Below are 27,723 nucleotides of genomic sequence, written 5' to 3'. Positions count from 1 at the left end.
AATAATGTGTACAGTATTGACTCGAATAATATTCTCGATCATTTCATGATAGACAATTCAAATATATCACGATTTGCTTCTAAATTTCATACTATTGAAAAGAATACATTGATATTCATCGAAGTAAAAAAAATTACAATAACACGCGTGTTATTGAAGTAACTACTTTTTTTTTCTTGGGTTATTCGTTGGCATAAGTGTATTATTTCGAAAGGGGCCTACTTTGAAGGCGATACAATAAAGTTGGATGAATAGTAGATATTTTGTGTTTCATTGACCAATTCCCGGTACTCTTTTGACAGAATGTACGTGCTGTTTACGGAGAAATTGCGCTTTCACATCGTACCAGGAAGTGGTTTCAGCGTTTTAGAGGTGGGTATTTTTATTTAGAAAACGAGGAACGTTCCGGGCGTCCTCCTCAGACAGATTAAGATAAAATTCGAGACGTTGCAACGCGTTGTACAGAAATCACGAAGTTTATCAGTTGAGGAGATGTTCAGATGTCCTGAAAATACCTAACATAAACTTAAAGGTATGTTTACAAAATTAACATATGCAACCGCTCGAAAAACGGCACGAACTTATGGGATCGCCTAATAGATGCAGTAGGTTAGCAAACACGATACAACAATTCTCTTTACAGCCGTTTCCCTCTATTGTCCACCGTAGCAGAAGTTTCCAGGGGCATTGTGATTTTCTGTCATTGTCGAAAAAAGCTGCCGCGTTCAATGGATAATTTATGAAATGAAAATATTCGGCGAACTCGTCGAATAGGGGTTACACGGGATTTTGTATAAATCGGAGCGCCGGGCCATTGAATGGTCCGAAAAATTCGTCTCTTTACAGCCTGCGACTGTTTCTCGTCCCGTGGAAACGTTTCACGGCCGTTTCCGGGTCTGGAAAATACAGGCACCGGATGCGCATAGTAGTTGCGCAATCACAATTACGAGGCACCTACTTGCGACCTGTCGGTGTCAGCGATTCGCCCGTTTCCACGCTCTGTTGCGATATTGTTCGCCGAAATAACGGCCCAGTTGCCACCGTTCCCGTGGAACACCGCTCGCGAAACGAAAATAGATCATTATCGAGGCTCAATGTGTTGCGTCTCCCATAGAGGAGCTACCAAACCATCGAAACCTTTAGAAACTCGAGATCAAGATCGAAATGTTTTGCATCTCCCACAGAGAAACTCATCAGAATCTAAAAATCATCGGAATATTTGGAAACTCAAGATGTTGAAAGTTCAGTATGTTGTGGTATGTGAGGAATTAGGGGAAATTTAAGTCATCACTTTGGCAATTTTTAATTTGTTTACGAATTACAAGCATTTAAATTTTGTACTGCCAATAGACAGTTGGCGGGCCGAGCCGACTGTGTGGTTTTTCGTTAATAACTCCTAAACAAAGCCGCGGACGCCACTTCTGCAACGCAAAATGTTGCTTCAAATGATCTCAGGAACCATATATACAGGGTGTCCCAAAACTCGTGAAAATCCCGAAAGGGATTCGGAGCACGAAACATTCGTATAATATAATGGAATGGCCAGCATGACATGAACCCAATAGAGAATTTATGGGCTACACTGGTAAGAAAAGTTTGTGCCAATGGTCGTCAGTTCGCCAATACAGATAGTTCAAAAGAAGAAATTAAACGCTGCTCGGAAGAAAAATTCCTAATACCGCTATTACCAATCTTGTAAATTCAATGACCAATCGAACTTTCGCTTTAATACAAAGCAATGGCGCCATACAAAATATTAAATTTGTAATATTCATGTACTTTTAATTTTAAATTGTTTTCCTTACGTGTGCGTTTAAACGAATTTCGCACGTAAAATATGGTTTTCTTTGTAAAAATTCATACATAAATGTTTTGGTAAATATACATATGTGCAAATATTATAGTATATAAATATATTTATAATCCTCGGTTATTGTTAAACGTTTCTTATTAAAATTTTGAACCTTTAGCCCTGATATCCTTATTTTTGTATGTGCGTTTAAACGAAAATTTCGCTCACTGTACATATATTCATAATTTTCTTTAATACAAATCTGACTCCTCAAACAATGAAACATAATATCATAATAAACAAACGTTGCAGGATATTATGAAAATCAGAATTATTCCATTGGATTTCCAAAATAAAAATTCCCAAATACTTTTATAAGAACGAGTAAAAATAGTGAAATTCAAGCGCTCTGGTACTGTATAAACAAATTCGAAATCGACAAAATGATGACTGAAACACCCCCTCGTATAGTGTACACCGCATCTCACTACACTCTCAAGAAATTCCCAATGGTGCAACTAGAAGGAATTCGACCTTTCCTTAAACCGTTAAGACAATTGCGTCAAAAACACCTATTCGGCCATAGAGAAGCCGAGCTATTCTTAATTGTCATCCGGTCTGGGGACCGTTCGCAGACCTCGGAGATTGTTGGACGTCTCTGCCGTTAAACTCTACCGCCGACGGTGACATTCAGAGCGGCGCGACGACGCGCTCTGCCGCGGACAAAAGCGTCACGTCGAAAACGCTAAGGTGCTTTCGACTCACCTTGGGTTTCCACGGAGAGCGGCGTGGTGCAGCGCGTTGAAGCCATTGTTGTTCGTGAGGGTGATGTCTGCGGCATGGTCCAACAACAGAGCCAAAATGTCATCCCGTTTCTTAGAAATCGCATCGTGGAGCGGAGTGTCGCCCTCGGAGTCCTGGAAAACGGGGAAACAGATTTTCTTCAGTATCGCCTCCTCGAGGAACGATCCCGCAGAACAGAAACGCTTTATGTGGTTTTTCCCGGGAAAACGGATACGATAAAAATTTCAGACTTCTCCGCATATGTTTACCAGGAACTATAAAGCGGCCCGTAGATGATCGATATTTATCGTCAATATATTGCACAATAATTGAGATTGTATTACGCGCCTCCTCCTTTGATCAACTCGTAGTACCTCTACTTTACGCCAGTATCGCCATAGTGTTTACAGATGGAGAAAAAGAAAGGAAACCATGGTCCGTGGCGTATTTTCTTTTCTTTGCGGAATATTATTTGTGCTCTTCGTAATATTATTAGATATGGAAGATGCAGATAATACAATATCTAAGAGGCGAATGGAGAAGGAAATAGGGAAACAGAGAAGGAAAATAAAGCGTTTGAAGAGACGCTGTAAGTTAACCTTTTTTCCTTTCTTATCATTCGAACAATTCTATTCAATTACAAGTTAATTGAGATAAATTCATGGACAAGTTCCAAGAACATTAGCAATGTTCTTTAATCGGAAATCTGTGTAATTGTGGTTTAAATGCAAGTGGAGTGTCCACCGGGAAAAATAAAAGTCCCACCACGTGATATCCCCCTCGGTACTGAACAACTTTCATCTGAAACATTTTTGCGTATTATCAATATTTTTGGAGATATTCGTCTGTAACGCTCTATAATTTCCACCCTGTATATTGTGCCATATATTGACGATAATATTGATCGTGTATGGGGCCGCTTAACACAATTTTGTGATTGAAAAAAAACTCGGATGATTTATTTGTATGGTTTTTGTAGTACAGAATTGAAATTGGAACAATTCGGCAGATCGCATCGAGCCGAGGTTCTAATTGGACAATTTATTTAAAGAAACGCAACAAGTAATGTACCCAAACGAACTAATGAAATTTTATCCGAGTATTTTCCTCATTAAACGATCGTTTCGACAGCGTGATCTTAATCCCGGCCATCAATTAGATTTAACCCAGATTAACTTGATTAATCTGGTACAATCTGATACGTCGACGCGCTCGGTTTATTCTGCACGGAATCGGCAAATTAACCGATTAACTTCAATATACGATGGGTTCCGATTGAAAATGTTCGATCATCCCTCATCTAGGTCAACTTTTATCGGTCAGAATCGTCGACTTTTTTCATATTCTTGTAAACTTGATATACAAGGTGGTTCACCTTACCGCCTTGATTTACGCTATTAGTACCAGGTCATTCAGAAAGTTCGTAGCCTGACACATACACGATATTGGTATCAGCAAAAACATATCCCAATAAAAACATTCTGTAAACAGGAGCCAAGTTCTTATGGCCGTGAAAAGTTGTGAGATCAAACAGAATACGGCCAAGTTCGTTAGCTTAGAAAAATAAAAATAAAAAATTAGTTAAAAAGAACACTATTTCATTTTTAAAGAGTCACATGGAGGGCTAAATTATTCAAAGTTGGCCGTCACTTTTTAAACCAATGGCCCTGAAACGTGTTAGGTAGCGGCCAAGTTTGAATAATTTAGCCGTCCATGTGACTCTTTAAAAATTAAATAGCGTTCTTTTTAACTAATTTTTATTTTTATTTTTCTAAGCTAACGAACTTGGCCGTATTCTGTTTGATCTCACAACTTTTCCCGGCCATAAGAACTTGGCTCCTGTTTACAGAATATTTTTGTTAATTTTGTATAATTGATTATCTTGAAATCAGGAAAAACAATAACAGGAGAGTATTACCGAAACCTTTCGGATCAACTGAATGCATAAATTGGGGAGAAAAGACCTGGTTCATGTCACAAAGGTGACATTCATAAATTGAATTATAGCTCCGAATGCAAACGGTTAACATAACCACCCTGATATAAATTTAATATGGAATGTCTTAGCAATAGCAATTTCTACTTTCGGCAGAAATATCTACGGCGTTCGGATATCAGAGGGGCCGAGGCTGTGGCATCAGCCGGCTGCGTAAATAATAGGGCATCAGGCACAGATACTTTATGGGATCAGTTGGAAAAATCCTTTGTATAACTCCAATAACCGTGGAGGATAAATCTGCCGGCGCTGTCGAGAACCGCCGGCGCTATCTCGCGCTATAAATGCTGGCCATGTGTCACGCCACCGGGACAAGAGCGAGAGAAAGAGAGAGAAAGAGAGACGAACGACTGTGGAAGGTGAATCTCGGCCCTAGAAAACGAAGGGGTGCGATACAGTCGGAGAAAAGGGGTAAAAGTAGAGTCTGAAGCCAAAAAGAGATCGCCAGTTTGTAACGCAATATTTAATTCTCCACTGCGTAAACATCTGTGAACAAACAGATACCTTAGCGGTGTTGAACGTAGAGGTTTCACCCTACGAAATGAGCTACGACTAATTGCTGTACAATTTTTTCCACGAGGTTACAGTTAATCAAAGTTCGGAATTTGCAAAAATTGGGAGTCAAACTGTTCTCGCTTTGTCAATTGATTTCTGGTGCAGAAGTGGTACCGATTCCAAAATTGATCAGGCGAGGTGAAAGTAGAGGTTACGGTCTTCAATATGAGTCCAGATAGATTGTTGTTCGATTTTGATTAACGAAGTTACAATTGTTCAGACTTGAGGATTCTGGCGTTTGTAAAATTTTCAAAATGCACCAAGTTGCATGTAGTAGTGCGTGGGAAATTGGGGAAGTTTAAGTCATCATTTGATCGATTTTTCGGTTGATTATAATTACAAGCATTTTAGTTGTTCTCATAAAGGTACAAATGAATTTTTATCTTAAGCATTATTTATCCCATTTGGTTGCTCTTTTTTGATTACGATCAGCAAGATTTGCTTATTATAAAACCATTCTTGTAGTCATTTTGTAAGCAAGAAAAATATTTAAACAATAAGCCAAACTATTTCTGTTAGGAGCATCGATTTTGTGATAAAGAAAATTCGGATATGTGACTATATTCTAAGCTTTCTGAGGTTGTAGAAAAAAAATGTGCAAAAGCAAAATTCCTCCTAGTTCACAGATTTGATAAAGGGTTGCAATGGAGCACTCTTGGTGGTAACAAGCTGTTCCAGCTCGTCGAGCGAGAAATTGCAGTCGCAGGCTTTCTGATTAGACCGAAATCAGAACGGATCCCGGTGCACGTATCAGGCGAACGACTCAGCAAAATGAGAAAAGACAACAACAACAGCGTGGCCACGGTGTGGATTACAATCAGAGAGTCAGCGTCGAGAAGGCAGACCATCGAGGAGTGAAACGACGGGGACGGGAAGTCGAAGCGGGCTGATTGCACCGCAAATATTGACAACGCTAATTCTCCCTTTCCCGGTCTCTGGCTGTCGAAGGTGACGAGCTACGCTAATGAGGGCTTTAAGACGTCGACGAGACGATAGACGAACTCGAAACGCCGGATCCTAACCGTCTTGATACGAGAGAGAGAGAGAGAGAAGAGTACTGTGTAGACTCTTCTAAGTACGAGTCTCAAAATTATTTGTCTAAATTCGTCAATTCCGCTGTCCCACACAGAAATCATGTAATTCAATCTTTCTTCAACTACACTCCTCAAAATAATTAAGGGATCACTTGTGCGAACACGAACAATTGGTCCCACTTTAAATCTGGTCCCAAAATTTGAAATCAGCGTGCACAATCAATTTCAAAAATATAATTACAGTTCAACAAATTCAACCAAATTTTGAAAATTTGATTACTGCAGAACATGGCCAAGTTTATAAAAAAATATATTAATGCCATCGGCGCACTGGTTCGATCAATTGTTATTTAAAAGCAATTTTACAAAGCACCACATTAACTTCAACGTTTCGATCTTGTGGTAATAATGTGGTAATTTGCAAAATTGCTTTTAAATAACAATTGATCGAACCAGTACGCCGATAGCATTAATATATTTTTTATTAACAACTCTACGATCAATATAAGGAAATATTTATCATATGGACGGCGAAGCACTCGCAACAAATGAAAGTTTTTACAGACGCAATTATTATTAAAGGAGGTATTTTTCTCGATCGTAATTTGGAATAGTAATATTTTCTCGGCGCACAGTTTCGATCAGATTCTACTTCTACAAATTCAAATTCTACAAATTCAATTATTATCATTACGTACGAATACTTTTTACACCCACTATATGTCACTTTTCTTACGAATGAACGATATATCGATCTGCGGAATTTTGGCATGATTAGCAACAAAGCGGGCGCGGTGGGGATATTTGCAGGTCCGTCAGTGGTAACTTGGCAAGCTTAATCGGCTTTCATCCGATTCGCAAAGTACACAATGAATTGCGTCACGGCGCCGCGGCCCTGTAATCCCCGTGCCGGCAATTTATATTAATTAGCCCGTTCGGCCGAACCGTCCCTGTTCAACATAAATTACCGGCCGGCTAATGATGAATGTCAGGTATAAACGTAACATTATGCGACCGACGCCGTCGCTCTGTGTACGAGTGTCGTCCGAGTACAACGATCCTGTACATATATTCGGTATACTATTAGGTAAACGTGAATCGGTCGTCGCTGTGTATGTGAGCGTATGTGGATGGCTTGGCGTGAAATCAACGTGATGGTTTGGTTATCGTGATTACGAGCTGATGACACTTGTGATATCATATGTGGACGTTCAATGGTTGTGTTAAACAGTGATCTTGTGTAGTGTGGATGAGGACGTTCCTGTTAATACAGATTGCAATCGGGGTTTTTGATGTAGATATTGCTGGGAATTTTCCAGGTTTGAAAATATCGGTTTTGCTTCTCAAAACAATTCTAAGAGCCGAAATGGGCTGCTCTTTACTTTGCCGGACTCAAAATCTGTGCCTTTCTCCTATAAATTATGATATATTTACGGGGCGGCTGCAGATCGAAGTTCTATCCTGTAAGATCAATGGTTCAGGAGTTATGCTTGATTAAATTTGTTCATTTTTCAGTGATTTTAACAGGTTAAGGCGCCGCCATATTGGTATGTAGTGACATGGCGCGCCGCTTACCTAGCTGAGCCGCTAGATGGCAGCACGGGCACGTTAATCGTAGGGACTACACTTGGCTAATGGATCCGAGTGGATTCAAGCCTTGTTATATTTTTGTTGTTGTTGAGTTTAATAGCAATAAAGATATATTTAATAAAAAAAAATAAAAAAAATAGGGACTACACGACGTGGAGGCCGAACTTCATACATGCGCCACAAGAGGGACAGGCACTCCAAAGGTCCTTTCCCGCAAGTACTCGTTCCTCAACAATTAGCATATATACCGTCCTCAACCGCCTTCCGACATCCCACCGTCTAAGGCAGGGCCCGCTAGTCAGCCTTACTGATGAATCCTCTAGCGGGCCTAGGACGAAACGCTCCTTCCTTTTTCCTCCTCTCTTTCACAGTGGTCGAGCTCCCATCTCATCATAATATATGTTATGGTAGCCCCCACATAATACTGATAATATAGCGATTGTTGTTTGAATTTTGGATAACATGGACACGATGTTGCGTTTTAACCAGTGCTGCCAGATGAGGGGAATCACGCCGATATGAGGTACCCCCTCTCTGATGACCAGAGTAATATGTGACACGTTGCGCGTGTGCGACAGGGATTGAGTGAGGCAAATGGGAGATGTTGCGCGTGCGCGATGGAGACGCAACAATGGCATGACATTTCGCAGGTTTTAGGTTATTGCCGCGTAAAATTCACCCATTTACTTATTTCACATACTATGTAATTATTGTATTTCTTTAAAATATAACGTTACAAATAAAACATAATTTGTCAATTTATCGTGTAGAAGAAAAATGAGTGAATTTATTATCCCAGTCTCTTTTATGCAACTATTTTTGAGAAGCGTATGAGGGTTAACAGTGTTAAAATATATTATGATTTATTGATTTTACTGGAATGTAACTCAGTACTACATACATACAGATTCCAAAATTTTTTCAATTGTACATATAAAAGAAAGCATTCATACTTCGCTTCACGACTGAAACTCTCACATGTTACAATTAATTTTATTTATAATAAAGAATGTCTATTTAGAACGAACCATATGATTTATTTTATTAAGTACGTATATGTACACGAGTACGATACGATACGCGGCAATAACCTAAAACCTGCGAAATGTCATGTCATCTCATCTGTCATCGTTGCGTCCCCATCGCGCACGCGCAACGTGTCTCCCATTTGCCCCACTCAATCCTAAAGCGATGGAATAGGATAGTGGAAGGGGAAAAGTAGGAGAGTACCTGGTTGCGATCTCACAACCATCTGGCAGCACTGGTTTTAACTGGTCTGGGTTAGGTTTTGGTAAATTTTCTTCCACGATATTTCTTCTCCAACATTTTCTAAGATATTTTCTCTATGTTAACGATATTAAAGTGTGCCCGTGCTGCCGTCTAGCGGTTGTGTTCGGTAAGCGGCTCGCGATCGTCACTACAAACCAATATGGCGGCGCCCTTAACTGTCAAAAACACTGCAGATTGCTCAACTTTAAGCAAGCATAACTCCTGAAACATTAATCCTACAGGATTGCAACTTCGATCTGCAGCCGCCCCGGGTGCAAATCTACTGGATTACATACTACATGCACATCATAATTTATTGGGGAAAGGCACAAATTTTGAGTCCGGTAAAGTAAAATTTACCCAATGTGTTCAATAGGTTGGAAAATAATACTAGTTTCTAGTTTGCCCGTATAAAATATTCTCATTTCTACGAAGTCCGTTCCTATGCCGCAGCATACCACACCCCAATACAGCTTCTTATCGAATCAGGCTAATCATTCAAAAAGTATGATAAATCAGGCAATAAGGATCGACCCAAACACTTGGTCATAGAACGGGCGTCGTAACGAGTTAGGCAACTCTTGTGCCTGGTCTCTCGCGATCCACGGGAGAGTTCGAGGGAACGGGATGCAAGAGGGCGGCGGTGGCAAGGATTTTGCACCCTTTGCACTCCTGGGGAACCGGTCCCCGCCCCTTAGACTTCGGAGGTCGGTACACGACCCGCATACCGTCTTTGTGAGTCACCTATAGGTTCATCCCCGTTCCACGTTGGCGCATCGGGCCAAAGGGATCGTCTGCTCAAAAGTACCAACTGGAAACGGGCAGGAAGGTTTCGTTGCAATCAAGCGCGGACGCGGACTTTCGGGATCCTCCGTTTTCTCACGGTCCGCATTATCTTCTCAGGCCTCCTCTGCCTCTCGAACTCCTCTCTGAAACGGCCGGATGAAGTAACGAAGGAGGCGGGAAACGTCCCCCATCCCCCTCCACCGCCCCACCCTCCATCCCTATGGCTCTCTTTGCCTTTCGTTTCCTATTTTCCTTTCCTTCTTCCTTCCGCACCCATCCGTTCCTTCGAGCTTTGTATCCACGCGCAAATCTCTATCGATCGCTGCTCCGAAATGCTAGTCCGGCTTAACGGGCGCATGATGCTGTCCAGATTATTCGGGAAGCTCGTTCTGTGCGAGTTTTCATTGATAGGAGACACTCGAAGGTTGTTCGGATCGTGACAAATTAGTTGGATACACCTAAGCGAGTGTTCGCAAGGCTTACCTTGCGTTCGACATTTTTTTACGGTGAATCTAGGGAACGTAAGGTTAGCAGACTTCGGTGTGTACTTTTGTTCGTGTTTTGAGGAAACACACGAATTTTTTTACCGCGACGAAATCGCAATTGTGCTTGGCATTAATAATCAACCGTGTCCGGGAAATGAGGGTAGTTCAATGCAGATGAGCTGAAGGTAGTCGACTTCGAGAATTTTTTGTTACGAAACTATAAAATCTATTGTCGCGGGAATTCGACGTACACTTTTGTCTATACTTTGAGAAGATACACGAATTTTTTCACCGCGACAAAATCGCAATTGTGCTGGGTATTAATAATCAACCGCGTCTGGGAAATAAGGGTAGTTCAATGTAGATGAGCTGAAGGTAGTCAACTTCGAGAATTTTTTATTACGAAACTATAAAATCTATTGTCGCGGGAATTCGATGTACACTTTTGTCTATACTTTGAGAAGATACACGAATTTTTTTCACCGCGACAAAATCGCAATTGTGCTGGGTATTAATAATCAACCGCGTCTGGGAAATAAGGGTAGTTCAATGTAGATGAGCTGAAGGTAGTCGACTTCGAGAATTTTTTATTACGAAACTATAAAATCTATTGTCGCGGGAATTCGATGTACAATTTTGTCTATACTTTGAGAAGATACGCGAATTTTTTTACCGCGACGAAATCGGAATTGTGCTTGTTATACATCGAAATTTGTAAAATTGCAAAAATCAAAATTTGTTTCATAATGATTTCATTGTGACAAAGTAATTTTTCTACAAAATCCGTAGACTTTTCCGGGCACTTAGCTATCTTGTCCCGTCACTCAATAACGACCGGGTTATTGTCTGACCCAGTGCTTTTTTTATGCGCGTTCGTCGTCAGCAGCATCCTCTCATTAATTCAGCAACATAAATTTTTATAGCACGATCTATGTTACGGTCTGTCGACAAAGAACCAATCATCTTGAATCGTGGGGAAACGAAATAAATCCTTTCGTTACAAAAGGGGGGGTAATAAAATTCTTTAAAAATGGATTTGATGGCTTCAACCCTTCTTCATCTTCTCTAAACTTTCTGATGCAATAGTGGTTACACATTTACGTTAACGATTCGATTTTTTATTGTAAAAAATATATATAATAAAATAAATGAGATTTTCTAGATTACTAGCGAACAGGATTAACTTAATTTTTTACATACTTTTAGAGATAAAAATTCGTAACTACAGCCTTGTTCTTAAATACCTAGTGTCGAAAATGGACAAAAATTACAAGCTTTGAATTACTGTATTTTCTAAACAAGTTAGAATTGTAGAAAGTGATGACTAGACTGCGGGTCTTTATGCAATTCTTGCAAATCTTTTGAAAATTTTCAATAAATGCTAGGATATAAAATACGACAAAATTTAGTACGATTAACATTTATTTAAGATCCACAGAGTCTACTACTACGGAAAATGAGATTTTATTTGACTCGAGCATTTTAAAATTCGCCTACGAAATTTGAAAATTGCATAAACATTCGCAGTCTAGTGATGACATAAACTTCCCCTAAGGAAGGTTGCTCTACGTCACAGAGTGCTTCATTTTGAGTAGAAATACTTTTCGAATATCTGCACAGCATCACATGAAGCGCTTACATCCTCCATTAAAAATGATTGAGGAGTGTGAAAGAGAGAGAGAGGAGACAGAGATTCCGAAGGGAGAAAGAGAGAGGCGTGCAAGTGACCACGTGCGGCAGTTTAAAATTACGGCGGGAAATCGATAACCCAGTTCTCAGCCGGACGAACAACCGGAGGCGCCGCCGAATGCAATTCGCTGAATCGAAACATCGTGATGAGATCGTTTTTTCTGAGCACGTCGTACCCTGCACTTTATGACAGCCGGCTCCAACGTCCAGGTACGATGCACCGAAGCCGGTGTAAAAAAAAAAACGGCGGCTGGGAACCGAGGGGCGGCGGCGGGCGGGGAAAATTGGACACAAGAGAATCCAATATAGCGGACTGTTAAACCGTGCCAGAGTAAAATGAAAGAAGTGTGCAGGGAATAAAGCGAAATGAAGGAACGCTTTCAACGAAAAAACGTCTTTTCGAACGCGACCGGCTCCGGAAACTCTTCACCGTTCCGCCGGCGATATTACACGGATCTGTAGAGATGTCTTTCTGCCGGATGTCCACGTAAATACGACGTCCCCTCCCCCTCCTCCTCCTCCTCCTCTTTCCTTCACCCCCTCCTAGCGTTCTCGAGCAGAAAATTGCCTTGAAGATGGAAGATATAGAGTCCACAGTTTTAATTTAATTCGACGGGAAATGAAATGAAAATTGGTTGGAATAATCGTTTTAGAGGCTCGAGGACGAGTCAGGGTCGCTGCATGTTGGATTAACTTATGAGATTGGTTAATATTTGATGTGGTACAATAATGGCAGTGATGAAGTGGGAGAGATACAGTGAGTATTTTGTTGTGAAAGACAGCGCTGAATGTGTAAGAGGCAACGTTAGAGTGTAAGGAAATGACCTAAAAATTATAATGATTACATGACGTGGTTCATGAAAAAATAGGTTAAGTTTAAGTCATCGCTTTTGGTCGACTTTTAATTTGTTTGTAAATTACAGACGTTCAAATTAAAATCTCTTGTGGAGAACAAATATTTGGCTAATATCTACGGTAGCTTGACAACAACATTTTCCTGATCGTAAAACCATAGCATATATTATTCTCCATGAAAATCTGCATCGAAAAAACAGGATAGAATTTTCTCGTTCTAGGCTCGGTTTCGAAGAAGTGAAAGCGATGGCTCATGACGTTCGAACTCGATTATCGCGCAAACGGATCGACTTACGGAAAAACTGGATTTTGCATTTCCGACTCGGTTTTCCTCGTGGGTTCGTATCCACATCTCCCCGGGCCTTTCTTTTCCTCTCAGCACTAATTAAGCACGAATGAATCCGCAAGATTTTAAATACCAGGTGATCAAGTATGAAACTTGACAAATAAAACACAAATTTATAACACATTTGTTAAGTTTCATACTTAGCGACCTGATAATTGTTGTAACTTGTGATCGTTCTACTCGAGTCGAAGAAGTTCCAACAATAGAGAGTCTTCGTAGCCGAACAAACGGCGGGAACGAGTTTCTGGATTCCTAGTGCAGCCGGTATTTTTCATTCTCGCTGCACTCTCAGTTTTGACGATACGTGACGATACTGTCAACTCTTAAGAAAAACCGAAACCGTCCGAAATGCGGGCGGGGCCGACAAAGGAGAAACAGCTTCTGCATAATTCTGTGGGAACGCGGCCGAAATTTCATTTGCCGAGTCAAAAGAGGTTGGACGGAACAGCGGTCAGAAACGGTAACTTCGGAAAACCCTAGCAATTCCCCAGCAGACCGCAACCACTCGTTGCTTATTGCTTTTAGTATTAACTCGCCCTGCGCAAAATCCTCGCCGCGGGTGAGCCCTTTGTCACCGCAGAGAGAGCGTCGACTTTATTTCCGCCCACGTAATAATAAGTGAAATACAATGCACGTCTTATCAAACTTTTCTCTTGCAATTTGATCTCTCTCCGCGAGATACAGTGCCGGCCATATAGGGTAAACTGTACTATCGCTGGCACTGTAGTAGTTATTGGCACTTTTCATTTAAACGGCAAATATTAAGAATTCCCTGTTATAGAAAATGATTTTACACTCCTCAAAAGAATTAAGGGATCACTTGTGCGAACCCGAAAAATTGCTCCGACTTTACGTGATCATAACTCCGTCAAAAATTGCCGTATCGATATCGCTAAACAATGGTTTGAAAGCCTGAAACCTCTAGTTCCAGATGCTCTGTTTCAAATTGTTAATTTTTTACAAAGTTATAGCGAGATGAAAACAACATTGACGGTTAACAAAAATTTTGTGCAACTTTGGAACATCACACGGGGAGCAACAAATTTTTTTAATAAATCGCGTTAATATCATTTGGAAGGGCTATCTTTCCTGTGTAAATTGTGTGGTTGTTGAATAGTGTGCGATTTTTATTATTCGAGTTATTTAACATTGAAGTAAATATGGGCTTTTCAAATTTAACTGGCTCCAGAAAGCGAAAAAATTATCGTAGAATCTTGTGCAAAAAAGGAATAGAAAGAGCGTTTCTTTCTCTTCAAGGCACTCCTTTTGTTTTATTCAATTTCATTAACATTTCGATGTACCAGGTGTTTCTGAAAATATGCTTAAAAAATGCACAATTTCCATTTTTCCTTTAACTCGCTATATCTCGTCGACAAATGATCGTAATAGCATGATCCGAACGTCAGATTGAAGCAGAGATTCTGCCGATTCGATTGAGTACCCAATGAACTCGCTGCGACAATTTTTTGCCTCTGGCAGCTGTGTTTGAAGTTAGAAATTTGAAATCTGAATACACTACCGCCGCACAGTGGGGAAAAGTGACTTACCTCGCTTCAAAAAGGAATAACTTTCGATAGAAATGAGGTAGAGCGATGAATTTTTTTTTAAATTAAAGCTGAAACTTCGCAGAATATGGGAAAAATAGGGAGAATTATGGTACGAACGTTCTTTAACGTTGAGAAAATTCGTTAAACATTTAGAATTTCAAGAAAATGTGGTTTCTCCAGTACATAGCGCGGAAAAAAATTTTTTTTAAACATTTTATATATCATTTGCCCTAGACTTTTTCACGCTGATTTCAAATCTGTTCAACGAGAAAATTATTACATTAGTTTTGTTCACAAAAATCGGTTTCTTGCAAAATCCTGAGGTCGTAGACAAATTTTGAGACCACAGAGAAAGCGTCCCGACAACAAATCAGTCGAGGATAATTTACATAGCGTCGGAAAATCAGTGACACGTCCCTCCTCGCATCTCCTTGCAAGTGTTTGCACTGCCAACACCGTAGGCCGGCGTCATCCATCAAGGTAGTGGTTCAGTGTGCTGTTGTCAGTGCTTTCTGTATCACGGGGGTCTACCTCAGTCGGGAACAGGAGGCAAACTCGTCATCGTGTCAACGTCGATCAAACCATCAAAATATCATCGAGTACCAGGTCGCAACGCGCTGCATGCTGCATGCTGCATCCAGCAGCGTTGCACATCGCTGCACAGCGGCGCACAACGTTGCATACTGCTGCACGGAGAGCTGCGGAACGCCCAAAGCAACGAGCACTATCATCCATCAGGGAAACTTTGTCGCATGTAAACGCCATTTCTCTTCCGCGCGTTGCGATCGATACCACCGACGCTACGGCGTTCTATTCAACTGCATATGTCGTCGGACATGCCTACTAATTCGCGGCATTAATCACGCATCGCTTATGGATTCGGCTTAAGGAACGCGCTCCACAATTTACAGAACTCCCTGTACCCGCCCGACGAAAACAGAAATGAACCGTGACTGCGAGTTACGAGCTATGTTAATTGATTTGTGATCGATAGATCGCAAGGACAACCTGCTGGGGAAGCGCGTGCTGATTTATTCGTGTGTGTCGAGCCGAAATTTCTGCAGCACTGGACGTGCAATCGGAATTCATGTTTCTGTCTTATTGTTAGTTTCCGAGCTGTTGAACTTGTAACTTAGCTAATCTTGTGAAGTCTCTAATCGTCTCTAATACGAAATAAAATATTTTTAGAATTGTAAAAGGTAATTGCAAATTTAATATTGTTATGTAACCTATTGTAATTTTTTAATATTCTGATTTTTATTAAGTATGCAAGTCAGAAATGCAAGCAGATACTGTCTTGCTAGTTAATTTCTTGCTGCGTTGTTAGTAATAACGAGGAACGGTTGAACAAATTGAATTTGTTGATAATATACGGACGCATGGTCGAGAGAAACTTATCGAGATCCGATAGTTTCTCCGGTGTTGTGGATGGCGCCAGTTTTCGCCGTTTGTAAAGGAGCCCAGCCGCCGGTACTTGGCTAGAATGGTTCTCGATTCGTTTCTGACTTATATTTCACGCGGTGCCACCTCGAATGGCTTACAGATCCGTTCCAAACAATCGCATTACTTTTCACTCTCTCTCTCTCTGTTCGAGCCACTCCCATTGTTTCCGAGAGATCTACTGTCGTGTGTAGCCGCCTATGAGCATACAGAGAGAATACTGGGGAACACAGATTTCTATTTTCACCTAACTCAGGTCAAATTTATATTTGAACAGGCCAGATTTATATTTTAACAACATATTTGTGATATTTTACTGATTATAATGCCTCCAAACACGACGTTGCTCGCTCAATCCGCGATATAGTAGAACCTCGATTATGAACTGACTGAAACAAGTGCTATGCTTCTCTTTTCTTTACCGGACTCAAAACCTTTGCCTTTCTTCTATAAATTATGATGTATTTGGTATGTAATCCAGTAGATTTGTGGTGGGGAACCTGCAGATCAAAGTTCCGATCCTGTAGGATCAATGGTTCAGAAGTGACGGTCGCTTAAAGTTGAGCATAGAATTATATATTAATTAAAATAAATTTAAAAAAAACCTAACCCCAACACCGAGGTTCGTTGACATATTGCACAGACCAAGATAAATGTGATGATATTTTCAAAATTAAGCCTGTGTAGTTAGGAAAATTTGGCAACCTTCGGTATCCAACGACTCGATCAAATATCACTAGTTTATTTATAAACGTTAGTCAACTAGCCCCTGTCTGCACGATTGCGTTGAATCGAAAATAATTTAGTTCCACGTAGATCGGTAAAATATCGGACCGTGCGCCACCGTAGGATCAGCAGAATCGAAGGAGGGGCCCTCGATGTCTCGAAAGACGGTGAAGAGTAATCGGAAGGACATTCGTAAGTGGAGCAAACCGGAAACTCTCGCAGGGGTGCCTGAGCGCGCGAAGATGTCAACGGCAGCTTTTGCCCCTGGGCTGATTCGCGGCGGTGCTCTCGGCAGTTTACGGGTTCCTGGACCGACCATAACTTCGGACCAGACAATTCATAAAGCGCGCGACAAGAGGAGAAGAAAGTGGAGAAGCAAAAGTGGAAAGATATCTTCGGCCAGCGCAGTGGCTCGGCTCACTGGAGATGGGGACGGCTCACTGCCGCCGCCGCCACCGCCGCGCGCGCTGTTCGAGTCCTAGCAACGCTGCCACCAAAGTGCTCTCTAAATTATTCTCTCGAGCGTCGCGAGTCAAGGGGTTTAGGGAGAAAATCGAGCTCGACCTCCGGGAGGAGAGGACCTGGCCGCCCGCGATGACAACAGAGAACGGGAAGAAGAATGAACGTCGGATACAGAGCTTCATTGCTTCCGGTTGTTTACTGCTCCGCACAACGGCTGCGGAACCCTTCGAATTAGTTTAACCTTTCACCTGCCTTTCTTCCGTTCCACAATTTCTTTTCCTATCCAAATCGGCGATTTTTAGGGGGGAGAAAGGCTTTCTGTCTGTTCCAGTTAACGTTCACCAACAACCATCGACTCTTTGGTCGTCTCTGGTCCATTCTAGAATGTTTTCAGGGAGAAAATATTTTTGCACGTTCAAATGAACCTCGAGCAACATTCCTGAACTTTTGTCACCTGCTTTTATCACGTTCTACAATTTTTTTATTATCCAAATCGTCCATTTTCAGGAAAAAGTGTCTGTCCTCGCCTTTGTTCCACTCTACAATATTTTTTTCTGTGCGTATCGTCCGCTTTTATGGAACAATATTTTCTGGCATGTTTAAGCAAAAGATGAGGAACTTTCCTGTATTTTTTTTTTGTAATGATACTTCAGCTGGTTGCGTTGAAAAAATTGTTTTTGCTGGGGTGTTCGGATTTCGCTTGTAAATATTCTTTTCTCATTACCTTTTTTGCTGCAAGCTTTCCTATTGCTACATCGTTCATGATTTCGAAAATTGTATCTTAACACGTTCGCTGCCAACAACCAGTTATCTCGTTGGTCGAAGTTTGTGTTTAGGCGCCAGCTACGAGTTAATTCGAAGAATTAATTAATTTTACCTACGCCACATACGATCAACCTCGGAGTATTTTCATGTTCTTTGAAGGTATCTGGCTTCGGGGATTAGAAAAAACCACGACAATTTGGTGGAACCGTTTTTGAAAATGTCGCTCGGCAGCGAACGTGTTAATAATCAACAAAGTCCATTTTAACAAATGGTTTCCTCGCGATATATACTTGAAGTAGCCGTTTGCTTCTATTGTTTGGCAATATTAAATTCTTCGGTCGTTCAGCTATGTCAATGCAATTTGCAAATTAGTAACGTGGTCCAGGGCCCTGCGAGCAGACGCTCTAATCCAAAGACCAAGAGATATGTGGAACTCGCGCGGTGTCGTAAAGTACAGAAATTCGCATGATTGAGATTACAACTCACGCGGTCGAGGGCACACATCCAAGACGTATCTAGCATTGCGAATACCTTGATCCGCTAGCTTATGGCCACGATTTACACGTGGCTCTGCTTCTTGGTGTGCATCCAAACCCAACATAATCCGCATCTCTTGTCAATGCACGCTCGATATCGCCTGGGGCAACTAAACTAAACACAATTCAAACCGAACCCATCTATTATAAAATCATCCATTAACCCTGCCCCCCTCCATCGATCGAATGCCCTCGCAAAAGACGTTCTCAGGCTGTTCAAACATTCTGCACTGAGAATCGCTAAGAAAACACCCTAAACCTATAGGTACATGTGAGCCGTTTATTTTGGAAGTGGCCTAAGTCCATTTTCGAGATAAATCGAGCTAGCGATTTTAATATTTACATTTCCACGTTACCTTTTCATTCCGAAGCAAATTGTAACTAATATATTTTAAAACACAAAGATTTGGTAAAAAGGAAATTAGTTGGTTAATAGGATGATACATATTTTTATTTTGAAAGTGGCATAAGTTCATTTGTCGCTTGACAAATATCGTAGACATCTCTTCCACACATATCGAGACACTACTGTAATTGTTCGGATGCGGGATTAATGAGAAAAGTGGATCGGATTGTAAAACTGGTGGGAATTTGTGGCTTCAGGCGATAAATAGATTTGAAGAACGAGATATCGACACCTATGCGAGAGGATTTCCAGTCTGCAGTCCCGGACCAGTTAAGAGGGAGACCAGTAATCTCGCGAGCTTACTTCTATCGAGTCTAGGCGAGTAGGCGGCGGCGTCCAGAGCATTCTTACGTCGCGGAGAAAGCGGAAGCGGTTTCAGGCGGGTGAGCCAACCGACGACCGGGGATGAGAACGAGATTAAAGTATTTGCGACTGCTAGAACAACGCGGCGAGACTGTTAACTACCAAACACGCGATAGTTCCTTGGATTTCTGCGGAATACGTGTGTTATTAGCGACTTTTCTATGAAACCGAGGCTTCAACCTTCTGTGCAGTTGATAGAGCATTTTTATAGAAAATTGAGTAGTATAGGAAAGGCAGGGATACAGAGTGAGCAACAAAATTGAACCAATGAAACCATCCTTCAAGAACATCATAGAAAATAAATACTTAAGAGAGATTTTCAAACTTGGAATGTACATATTCACTTTCAGAGTTAGGCAAAAATTTAATCAACGATTGACGACTAAATTTCTACTTCAATCGTTAATCGCAATTAACGATTATTAATCGTCAATCGGATAATTGATTAATGATTAACTGCTGAAATTTCGAAATGAAATACGTAATCAGAACTGTATGAGTACTGAAAAAAATGTAAACTGAGTTTAGGTATATATTGTCATTTGGTTGTATAATACAAACTCTGTTTAAGTGCTTTTATGTTTGAAGTTATTATTCCTGGAAAGCTACGACCATGTTTTTGTTGAAATATATTATTATTTCTGTCAATTCTCCATCCGCTCTCTGCTCCCTCTCTCTGTCTCTCTCTCTCTCTCCCTCTTTATTACAATTTATGGATAGACCGTGAGGCGATTAACTTCAACAATTGATTAAATCATCCGATTTTTCGATGATTCCTTCATTTAATCAACGATTGACGATTAACTTTATCAATCAATTGAATCAATTGCCGATTTTTCAACGATTTCTTCATTTAATCAATGATTGACGATTAACTTCATCAACGGATTGAATCAATCGCCGATTTTTCAACGATTTCTTCATTTAATCATCGATTGACGATTAACTTCATCAATCGATTGAATCAATCGTCGAAAAATCGACGATTTCTTTTTTTAATCGTACACATTAATGAATCAATCATGATTAAAATTTTAATCGATTAATGCACAACTCTGTTCACTTTCATATTTATTTATGAAGAACTGTCTTGCGCCTTGAATATTCACGAGGTAGACAACAAGGTGTCCCGAAATCCGATATAGCAATCTGCTCGATGGTGTCCGAGGTCTGACATTCGGTTTTTCAAGCGTCAGTAGCGTCATGAATTGCTGTCATAAATCAGTGGGCGTCGACGTGGCTCTGGATTTCTGATCCGCGGGTTAGAACATTGCATTGACAGCCATAAACATGTCAGAGCTGAACATCTCTGGCTCCGGTTCTGATGTATCGCATATTATTTTGGTTATTGACATCCGCGGGGGTGTCAATACTAGTGGACGGTCTCCAAATGGACCGTTCAATTGTATAGGCGTGCTTATGTTCGTCAAGCTTACCTCGAAATTGTTTATCAAACAATTATCGACAATTCAAAAATCTTTCGAAATTTTCATAGACATATTTTGAACATTTTTACCATGAAACTACGAAACTATTACGACACGTTTTTGTAAGAGATCACAAGTATGAGATCAAGTGCACCCGTGAATAATAAAAATTAAATAGCTACATTTATTAATGTTCAATGTGCTGTAACTTTGTTAATAACAATTGTACATCAACCTACCTTAGCACACTGTAAAGAGTGAATTCTCTACCTTCAGCACAATTAATAATTTTCCCATTAGCGAATAATAATTTACTGTTATTTTCCGATGTTTATCACCTACGAAAATGCGCTGATTATTTAAATCGAAATGATTCCCAGCCCCCACGATTTATTAACCGCGACGAACAATTAACAATTAAATCGCCGTACGAATTAGTGTCTTTTCCAGCCGGCCAACCGCCAAATGATTTTAATTTGCTCGTCTGTCAATCGTGTTCGCGGGAAATTGAAATCGTCGATCGTGACTATTGCACGAACCTGCAACTCCCATGTGCATTGAAATTGCAACAGTTTTTGGGTCGTTTCCGGGGATGCAACTGAATTTCCGTATAATTAGCTCTTTCGTGGCTGCATACTGAAATAATTACATTCTCGTTTCGACACTCCCATTCCACCGCGCGATTTTTATTTACAATATCCAGAGAATCGAAATGCCATTATTAACTGCAATGTTAGTCATTTATATTTGCTACCTGAATCCTAACGTTTTCACAAAGAAAATGTAAACTGTTCAGATGAAAATGGAAGAACATAATATGTTTGTTTAATAATGGTCCTACCATTTGCTTCGTTGAAAATGATTCTCGAGGTTGTGAGTTAATCCACCAAATAGTTTGCAAGAGATTAAATAAAAAGAAAAGAATAATTTTGCAATTGAAAAAGAAATCTGGATGGCTGTTTCGGGGGAATTCTGAAACTTTTAGCGTAACGACCGACATACTAAAATAAAAGGAAGTTTACACGAGGACTTTGAAGTCTGTAAAGCCCCCGACAACGACAGTGGAAGGGAGTCTAACGGCCCATAAAACTATCCCGCGTTCCAGAAGAAATTCACATACTGAGTGGCAGTAAACAAAGTATTATACAACAATCTTTAATAAAATATAAACGACTCTGCGGCCCGTTATACGGTTTCTTTGCACGGCATCGAGTAAATCTTCGTTCGCCTAACGACCCGTAAACTTTAATATCTCTTCCCTCACGAAGACAACAAATTTATTATTAACTTTAAGTACTTCATCAAATTTAATTCCCGTTAATTAAGAAACGAGATATATGGATGGGGCATTAAACGAATTGATAATCAACGGAGAATAACTTACCGGTCTTCATTGTAAATAATGTTGCTTATCTTTAGTTTAATTAGGTGTTATTTTCTTACCTGGAACAAAGAAGAATTTGTACAAATTAGTAAAATGAACAGAAGCAGAAGAACAAAGTATTAAACTGTATGACTAGAATTATTAAATGCCTTTAAATTTTAATGGTATTTAAAGATTTGTATTCTGTAAACAAATGAAAAATCAGCAAAATGATCACTTAAACACCTCCTCATTTTCCATACACTACATTATACAATAATTAATTCCAACATTGTCGATAACCAGTGCAAAAAGCGATCGATTCGGGATAATGACCCATTATCCAAAATATATGCCCTACCAAATATTGTAATAACTTCAAAGGCCTTTATAAACAACTTCGGAGCCAGCAAAATGATGGCATAAATCTCCCTTAATTTTCTATACTTTACATTATACAATTAATTTTCCATTAACACACATCAACTGCAAAAAAAAACGACTAACCTTGAATTAACACCTGTATTAGCTAAAATATATTCTTAAAAAATACCTTATTAACTTAGAAGGTCCACAGTTTATAAACAAATTAACCTCCCCTAATTTTCTGAGCGCTACACCCTCGAATCATTCATTTCATACAAACTCAGTAATATGAACGTCAAAAAGTGATGAACATGCCACGTGCCTTGAATACCTAAATAATTGAGCAATGACCAACAGCACTTTATACAGGGTGAGTCACCTATCGTTATCACCTCCGATATCTTTGTTGTTTTCAAAGATACATTTGACAAAGTTACCATACCAACAAAATTTTTGGCTCCTGTTTACAGGATGTTTTTGTTGGGATAACGGTTTACTGTGAATGTAGACAAAATGCTTTGCAGGCCCGACTGTTTTATGAAGAATTTTACTAATATCTACAAGTTATTTGGAAATACTGAAAGTGTAGATGTAAGAAAGCGTAAACGAAAGAATCCCATGACTACTGAAGACAATGAAATTAATATTATATCAGCTATAGCTGTCAATCCACATGTGAGCACGAGAGATATTGACCGAGAAGCAACCATGAGTCAAAGCAGCGTAATACGAGTCGTGGCCCGACATTTTCATCCGTTTCACATATCGCTACATTAGGAATTACACGGAAGCGATAAGAAATAAAATAAATAGAATTTCATTTATAGAATTTCTATTTCATTTCATGTAATAGAATTTTGAATTTGGAAAAAAGGGGGAAAGAACTTATTTGCACACCTAATATCTTTGAAAACGACAAAGATATTTGAGGTGATAACGTTAGGTGACCCACATGCGAGAATTCCCATAAGAAGTACAGTAATATCGACTGGATACTTCGACATGCGAGCAAACGGGGTCGTGCAAGGGGAACGCCGCGCCCTGTGTCTCGAAAGGAGATTTGATTCTGAGCAATAACAGAGCTGCATCATTGACATCCGGTAGGCATGTTGTTCAAGCTCAAACGCGAAGTCAGGATTGTTTGCGAGTGCCGCGAGTCTTCTGCAGGTCCTTTGACCACTTCTCGAGTGTACACCGTCTTTCTACTTGTCAAACACGTGCGCCACTGCATGAAACAGTTGCATCGCGGAGCTCTGCTGGCTATATTAACTTGGTACGTGAGCTGTGTGCACATTTCTCCGTTGCGACGGAATCAATGAAGCCGCGCGATGCAACAAAGATGCAATGAACTGCAGCACCAAGTTAAATTTAATTTGGGAACCGACAATATAGTCCAGTCGCCAGGTACTTTTACCTGGAAAGTATTCCGAACTTAATGAAATTTTGACACTTGTCATTTAGGGGTACTCTGGGGTGTCGAATCTCAGTTTTCGACCTCGAAGACCCTGTGCTAACTTGGGGAGGGGGAAAAACCACGATTTTTATTACCTTGTTTTGGTTTTTCGTCTATAACTCAAAAACTATGGGTCCTACGAACTTTTTCTTTTCATTTTTGAAAAGAGCATTAAATTTCCTTCAAATATCACTGGTTTTGACCCAATAGATACCGAGAGACAGGTGTTCAAAATTAGGATATGTGTTTCTCAAAATGACATCAAAGTATAGTCCTTCACGAACATTTAAAAAAAAATTCCAATCGAATCGATGAAAAACTGAGTTGTCGGCAGATTTTTGTCCAAAGAGATCGGTTTCTGGCCCACTGTGGACGGTAGCGTAGCTTAGTTACGTAAAAGATAAGTAAATATTATTCAATCCTTATTTGTTGGTCTATTTCAGAAGATCAGAATATCTATACTATAATATTTTTACACGACGAGTCTTCACAGTTAATTGAGAATTAATTCCTATTAGTCATATGCAGTAAATTCTTTGGTAATTTCTTTGAAGCAAAATTTGAAATTTTATCGATTTTTTGGGATTTTGATGGGAAAGGGACTGAGTGGCGAAGATTCGGAGGATTATGGGGGTGAGAACTGAACGTGCATTACAAGAGACGCGAGACCAACTTGTCCCCGGACTCATCTCGGTCCCGCACTCGACGACGATAGCACGACGAACCTAAAAGCACGTGTGGGATTTATCATCCTTGCAGTTTACTGACTTATGCGCATCGCGAGAGTATTCCTCGCCTGCCGATATAACCTCCGGCAAGACCGACGGCCATTATGGTAAGGGGGGACCCCATTACCCTCCTGATACACACACAACCGAGTCGGAATGGGAATTACACCCGGAACGAGACGGTGATGCGAATTGTGAGGGACTCTCCTATCCGAACAATGTTATTAAAGAGATCCCCTGCGAGTCGAGAAGTTAGGGTACCTTTGTTTAGGCCCTTCGACGTCCAGCTGTGGTCGAAATGTAGCCGCAAATATAATTTTATGAAAGTATCATCATCTTTCAAATGATGGAACTTGAGAAGTCGCTTCTTTTAGGACACAGGTCCATTGACTGTCACGCGGAAACTAGACTGTATTTTCTTGCCAAAAAAATTGAGTACATAGTGCAAGCTGAGTACAATAATTCTGTCAAGTTTTATTTTCACAGCTTCGATTGTTTTTTTTTATTTAGAGAGAATTCTCCAAAAAAGCTAATTTTCCTCCTATTCTTGCAAGACTTACTTCCGGTGAACGCCACATGAAAACTACCCCATATTTCTTCATTTAAAAAATTGAGCATATACTTTGAACCGCAAGCAATCATCCTGTCAAGTTTCATTAGCGTAACTCCGACAGAAGTTTCGTAAAAAAATTCGAGAAGAACAGCTACATTTTAAAGCGGAAGAACTATTGTCTAACTATCTGACTTTTGCACGGTGTTTTAACATTCCGAGAGATCCGTGTGGGTCCTGATCCCGCGTAAATGTTCCTGGCGATAATAATCAGCGTTATCTATCCAGTCCACTGTCATTAAGAAGCCCGTAAAAGCAATCAGCACGAGGTTCCGTCCTCTAAAAGATAAGCCGAAACACGTGAAATTGTAGGTAAGTCGTTTTAACGAACGCCAGGCTGCATACGTAATTTTCATTGAGTTCACCGACGCTATCGTAACTGCCCCCGGCGTGCTACGTGCGCCAGAACTTCGCTAATTTCTTGCGCGTCATGGTGACCATCGCTTTTGCCAAAGCATAGTCAACTTTATCAGATACAGTTAACTAAAATTGAACCCTCTCGTCCATCGTATCGAGCTGCTCCCTTTTTCAACTTAATTTAGACGGTGTATTGCACGAATTTTTGTTCAATTATAGGTGGATACGAGGCTACTGATATATTTATAATTTCTGACTTTGGAGAGTTAACTTTTCAATAAAAAAGAAATCGTCAAAATAGATGAAACTTTTTGGAATCAACCAAATCGAATAAGTAGTTTTCGAGATAAAAATTTAAAGTCTCTAAAATCCGGCATTTCACACACAACAACCCTATACTACAACTATCTCCTGATAAACAAAATCCTGTCGCCAATTAAATTCCTCCTATTCGGCAATCATGCATACACCAGCTATAAAAAGAACAAGCCTAATCAAAAACCACTGAAAAAATCGTGCATTTCACGCACAAAAACACCGTACCTTCAAATTCCGGCTGACACCGGAGCTATTTCCGGAGAAACAAAACCCTGTAGCCAATTAAATTCCTCCTGTTCAGCAATCATGCATAGACCAACTAACAACGGGTGCAAGAACCGCTCTACAGCCTCGTCAAGAAGAACTAGCCTAATCAAAAACCACTGAAAAAAACCGTGCATTTCACGCACAACAGCCCCGTACCTTCAAATTCCGGCTGCCATCGGAAGTACTCCCGGAGAAACAAAATCTTGTAGCCAATTAAATTGCTGTGCGACCGCTCGCTGGACGGCAGCTAACAAGGGGTCAGTTCCGCGATACCATGGGGTTTCGTTGCACGGTGAGACGTTGCCAGGGTTCGCAAACAACGTGCTCTCGCAGCCGGGATTGCCGTAGAAGTGGTCGGTGGGGTATGGCGGTATAATTTACCGAGAATTCAGGGATTTTTTATCGGCGCGCGTAGGACGCCGGTGCCAAAAGCACTTCGCAGCAGTCGCAAACGGGGACACTGGGATTTTCCTATGGGGGTGTGCGGGGGTGTGCTGGTGGTGTCTCGCGCCGGCCAAATGGCCTCGGACGGTCTTCCAGCGCGATCGTTACCATTTGCATGGAATTCCGAAGCGACCTGGCATTCCTATGCGAGTCGGTAAGTAACGTAGACCACTATGGGAACAGATCCTCCACTTCGCGAGAGAGGCAACGCTAGGGGAGATCGGGGGGAGAGAGCGCGGGGGATGGGAGTGGCGCGGGAAAATCTATCCTGAAAGGTGGATCGAGAGTCGCTCGACGGCTCTGCGGGAAAATGATTCGCCGCATTATCGTCCCATTTGCGTAATCTAGTGTGAACGTTTAAATCCACTCTCTATCCGCATTACCTCGCGCCTGCCACCTGGCCCACCCCCGCACGACTGTAACGAGCCGCCCCCCTAAAGCATGGCCACAGTTAGTATCATCCAGCTTTCGCGGTTTATAGCTCGGAAGATTTTTCTCGGTAGCAGCATGACGGGAATTGGCCGATTTCGCCGGACCGCCGAGATGGATTGCGATTTTTAGGCGGTATTCCGGTTTCGAACTGTTTAAAAATCAGTTCTTTGCATTTTATTCGTGTTTTTGAACGTGACCGTGGAAGGAGTTGTTGCAACTCGTAACATTTAATTAGTTTCAGACGAATGCAACTCGCAGCTGCGGAGTTTCCTTTTGTGACATTGTTGCCGACATAGTTGTCACATTTTTCTGATTAGAACGAGACCAAACACGGTACAATTCGGGTCATATTTGCTTGTTTAATCCATGAATTAGTAAAACAGTGTTAGTGGAACGAAGTGTTCAAATAATAGCATAATATAACTATGTATATACAATATAGTAATAACAATATAACAATACAATTATCCAGCTACGATGCTACAGTGTATCTTCGTTGATTTATTTGTATAACGAATCATGTCGTATACGGA

At 40.7% G+C, this 27,723-nt stretch overlaps 1 protein-coding gene across 4 annotated transcripts in view; it reads right to left on the bottom strand.

The window, feature by feature from the left end:
• The window catches only part of Mib1 (E3 ubiquitin-protein ligase mind bomb 1), a 640,458-nt gene that overhangs the window by 584,436 nt on the left and 28,299 nt on the right, over window positions 1–27,723 (bottom strand). For all 4 annotated transcript variants that reach the window (XM_076442503.1, XM_076442502.1, XM_076442505.1 and 1 more), the window contains exon 9: window positions 2,558–2,709. In XM_076442503.1, coding sequence (XP_076298618.1) covers window positions 2,558–2,709 — 152 coding nt within the window. The remainder of the gene's footprint in view (window positions 1–2,557; window positions 2,710–27,723) is intronic.

Source organism: Lasioglossum baleicum, chromosome 18, assembly GCF_051020765.1.
Source record: "Lasioglossum baleicum chromosome 18, iyLasBale1, whole genome shotgun sequence".
In the NCBI taxonomy this organism is placed as follows: domain Eukaryota; kingdom Metazoa; phylum Arthropoda; class Insecta; order Hymenoptera; family Halictidae; genus Lasioglossum; species Lasioglossum baleicum.
Note: the sequence above shows the minus strand (reverse complement) of the source record. Positions and strands in the feature narration are given on the sequence as shown.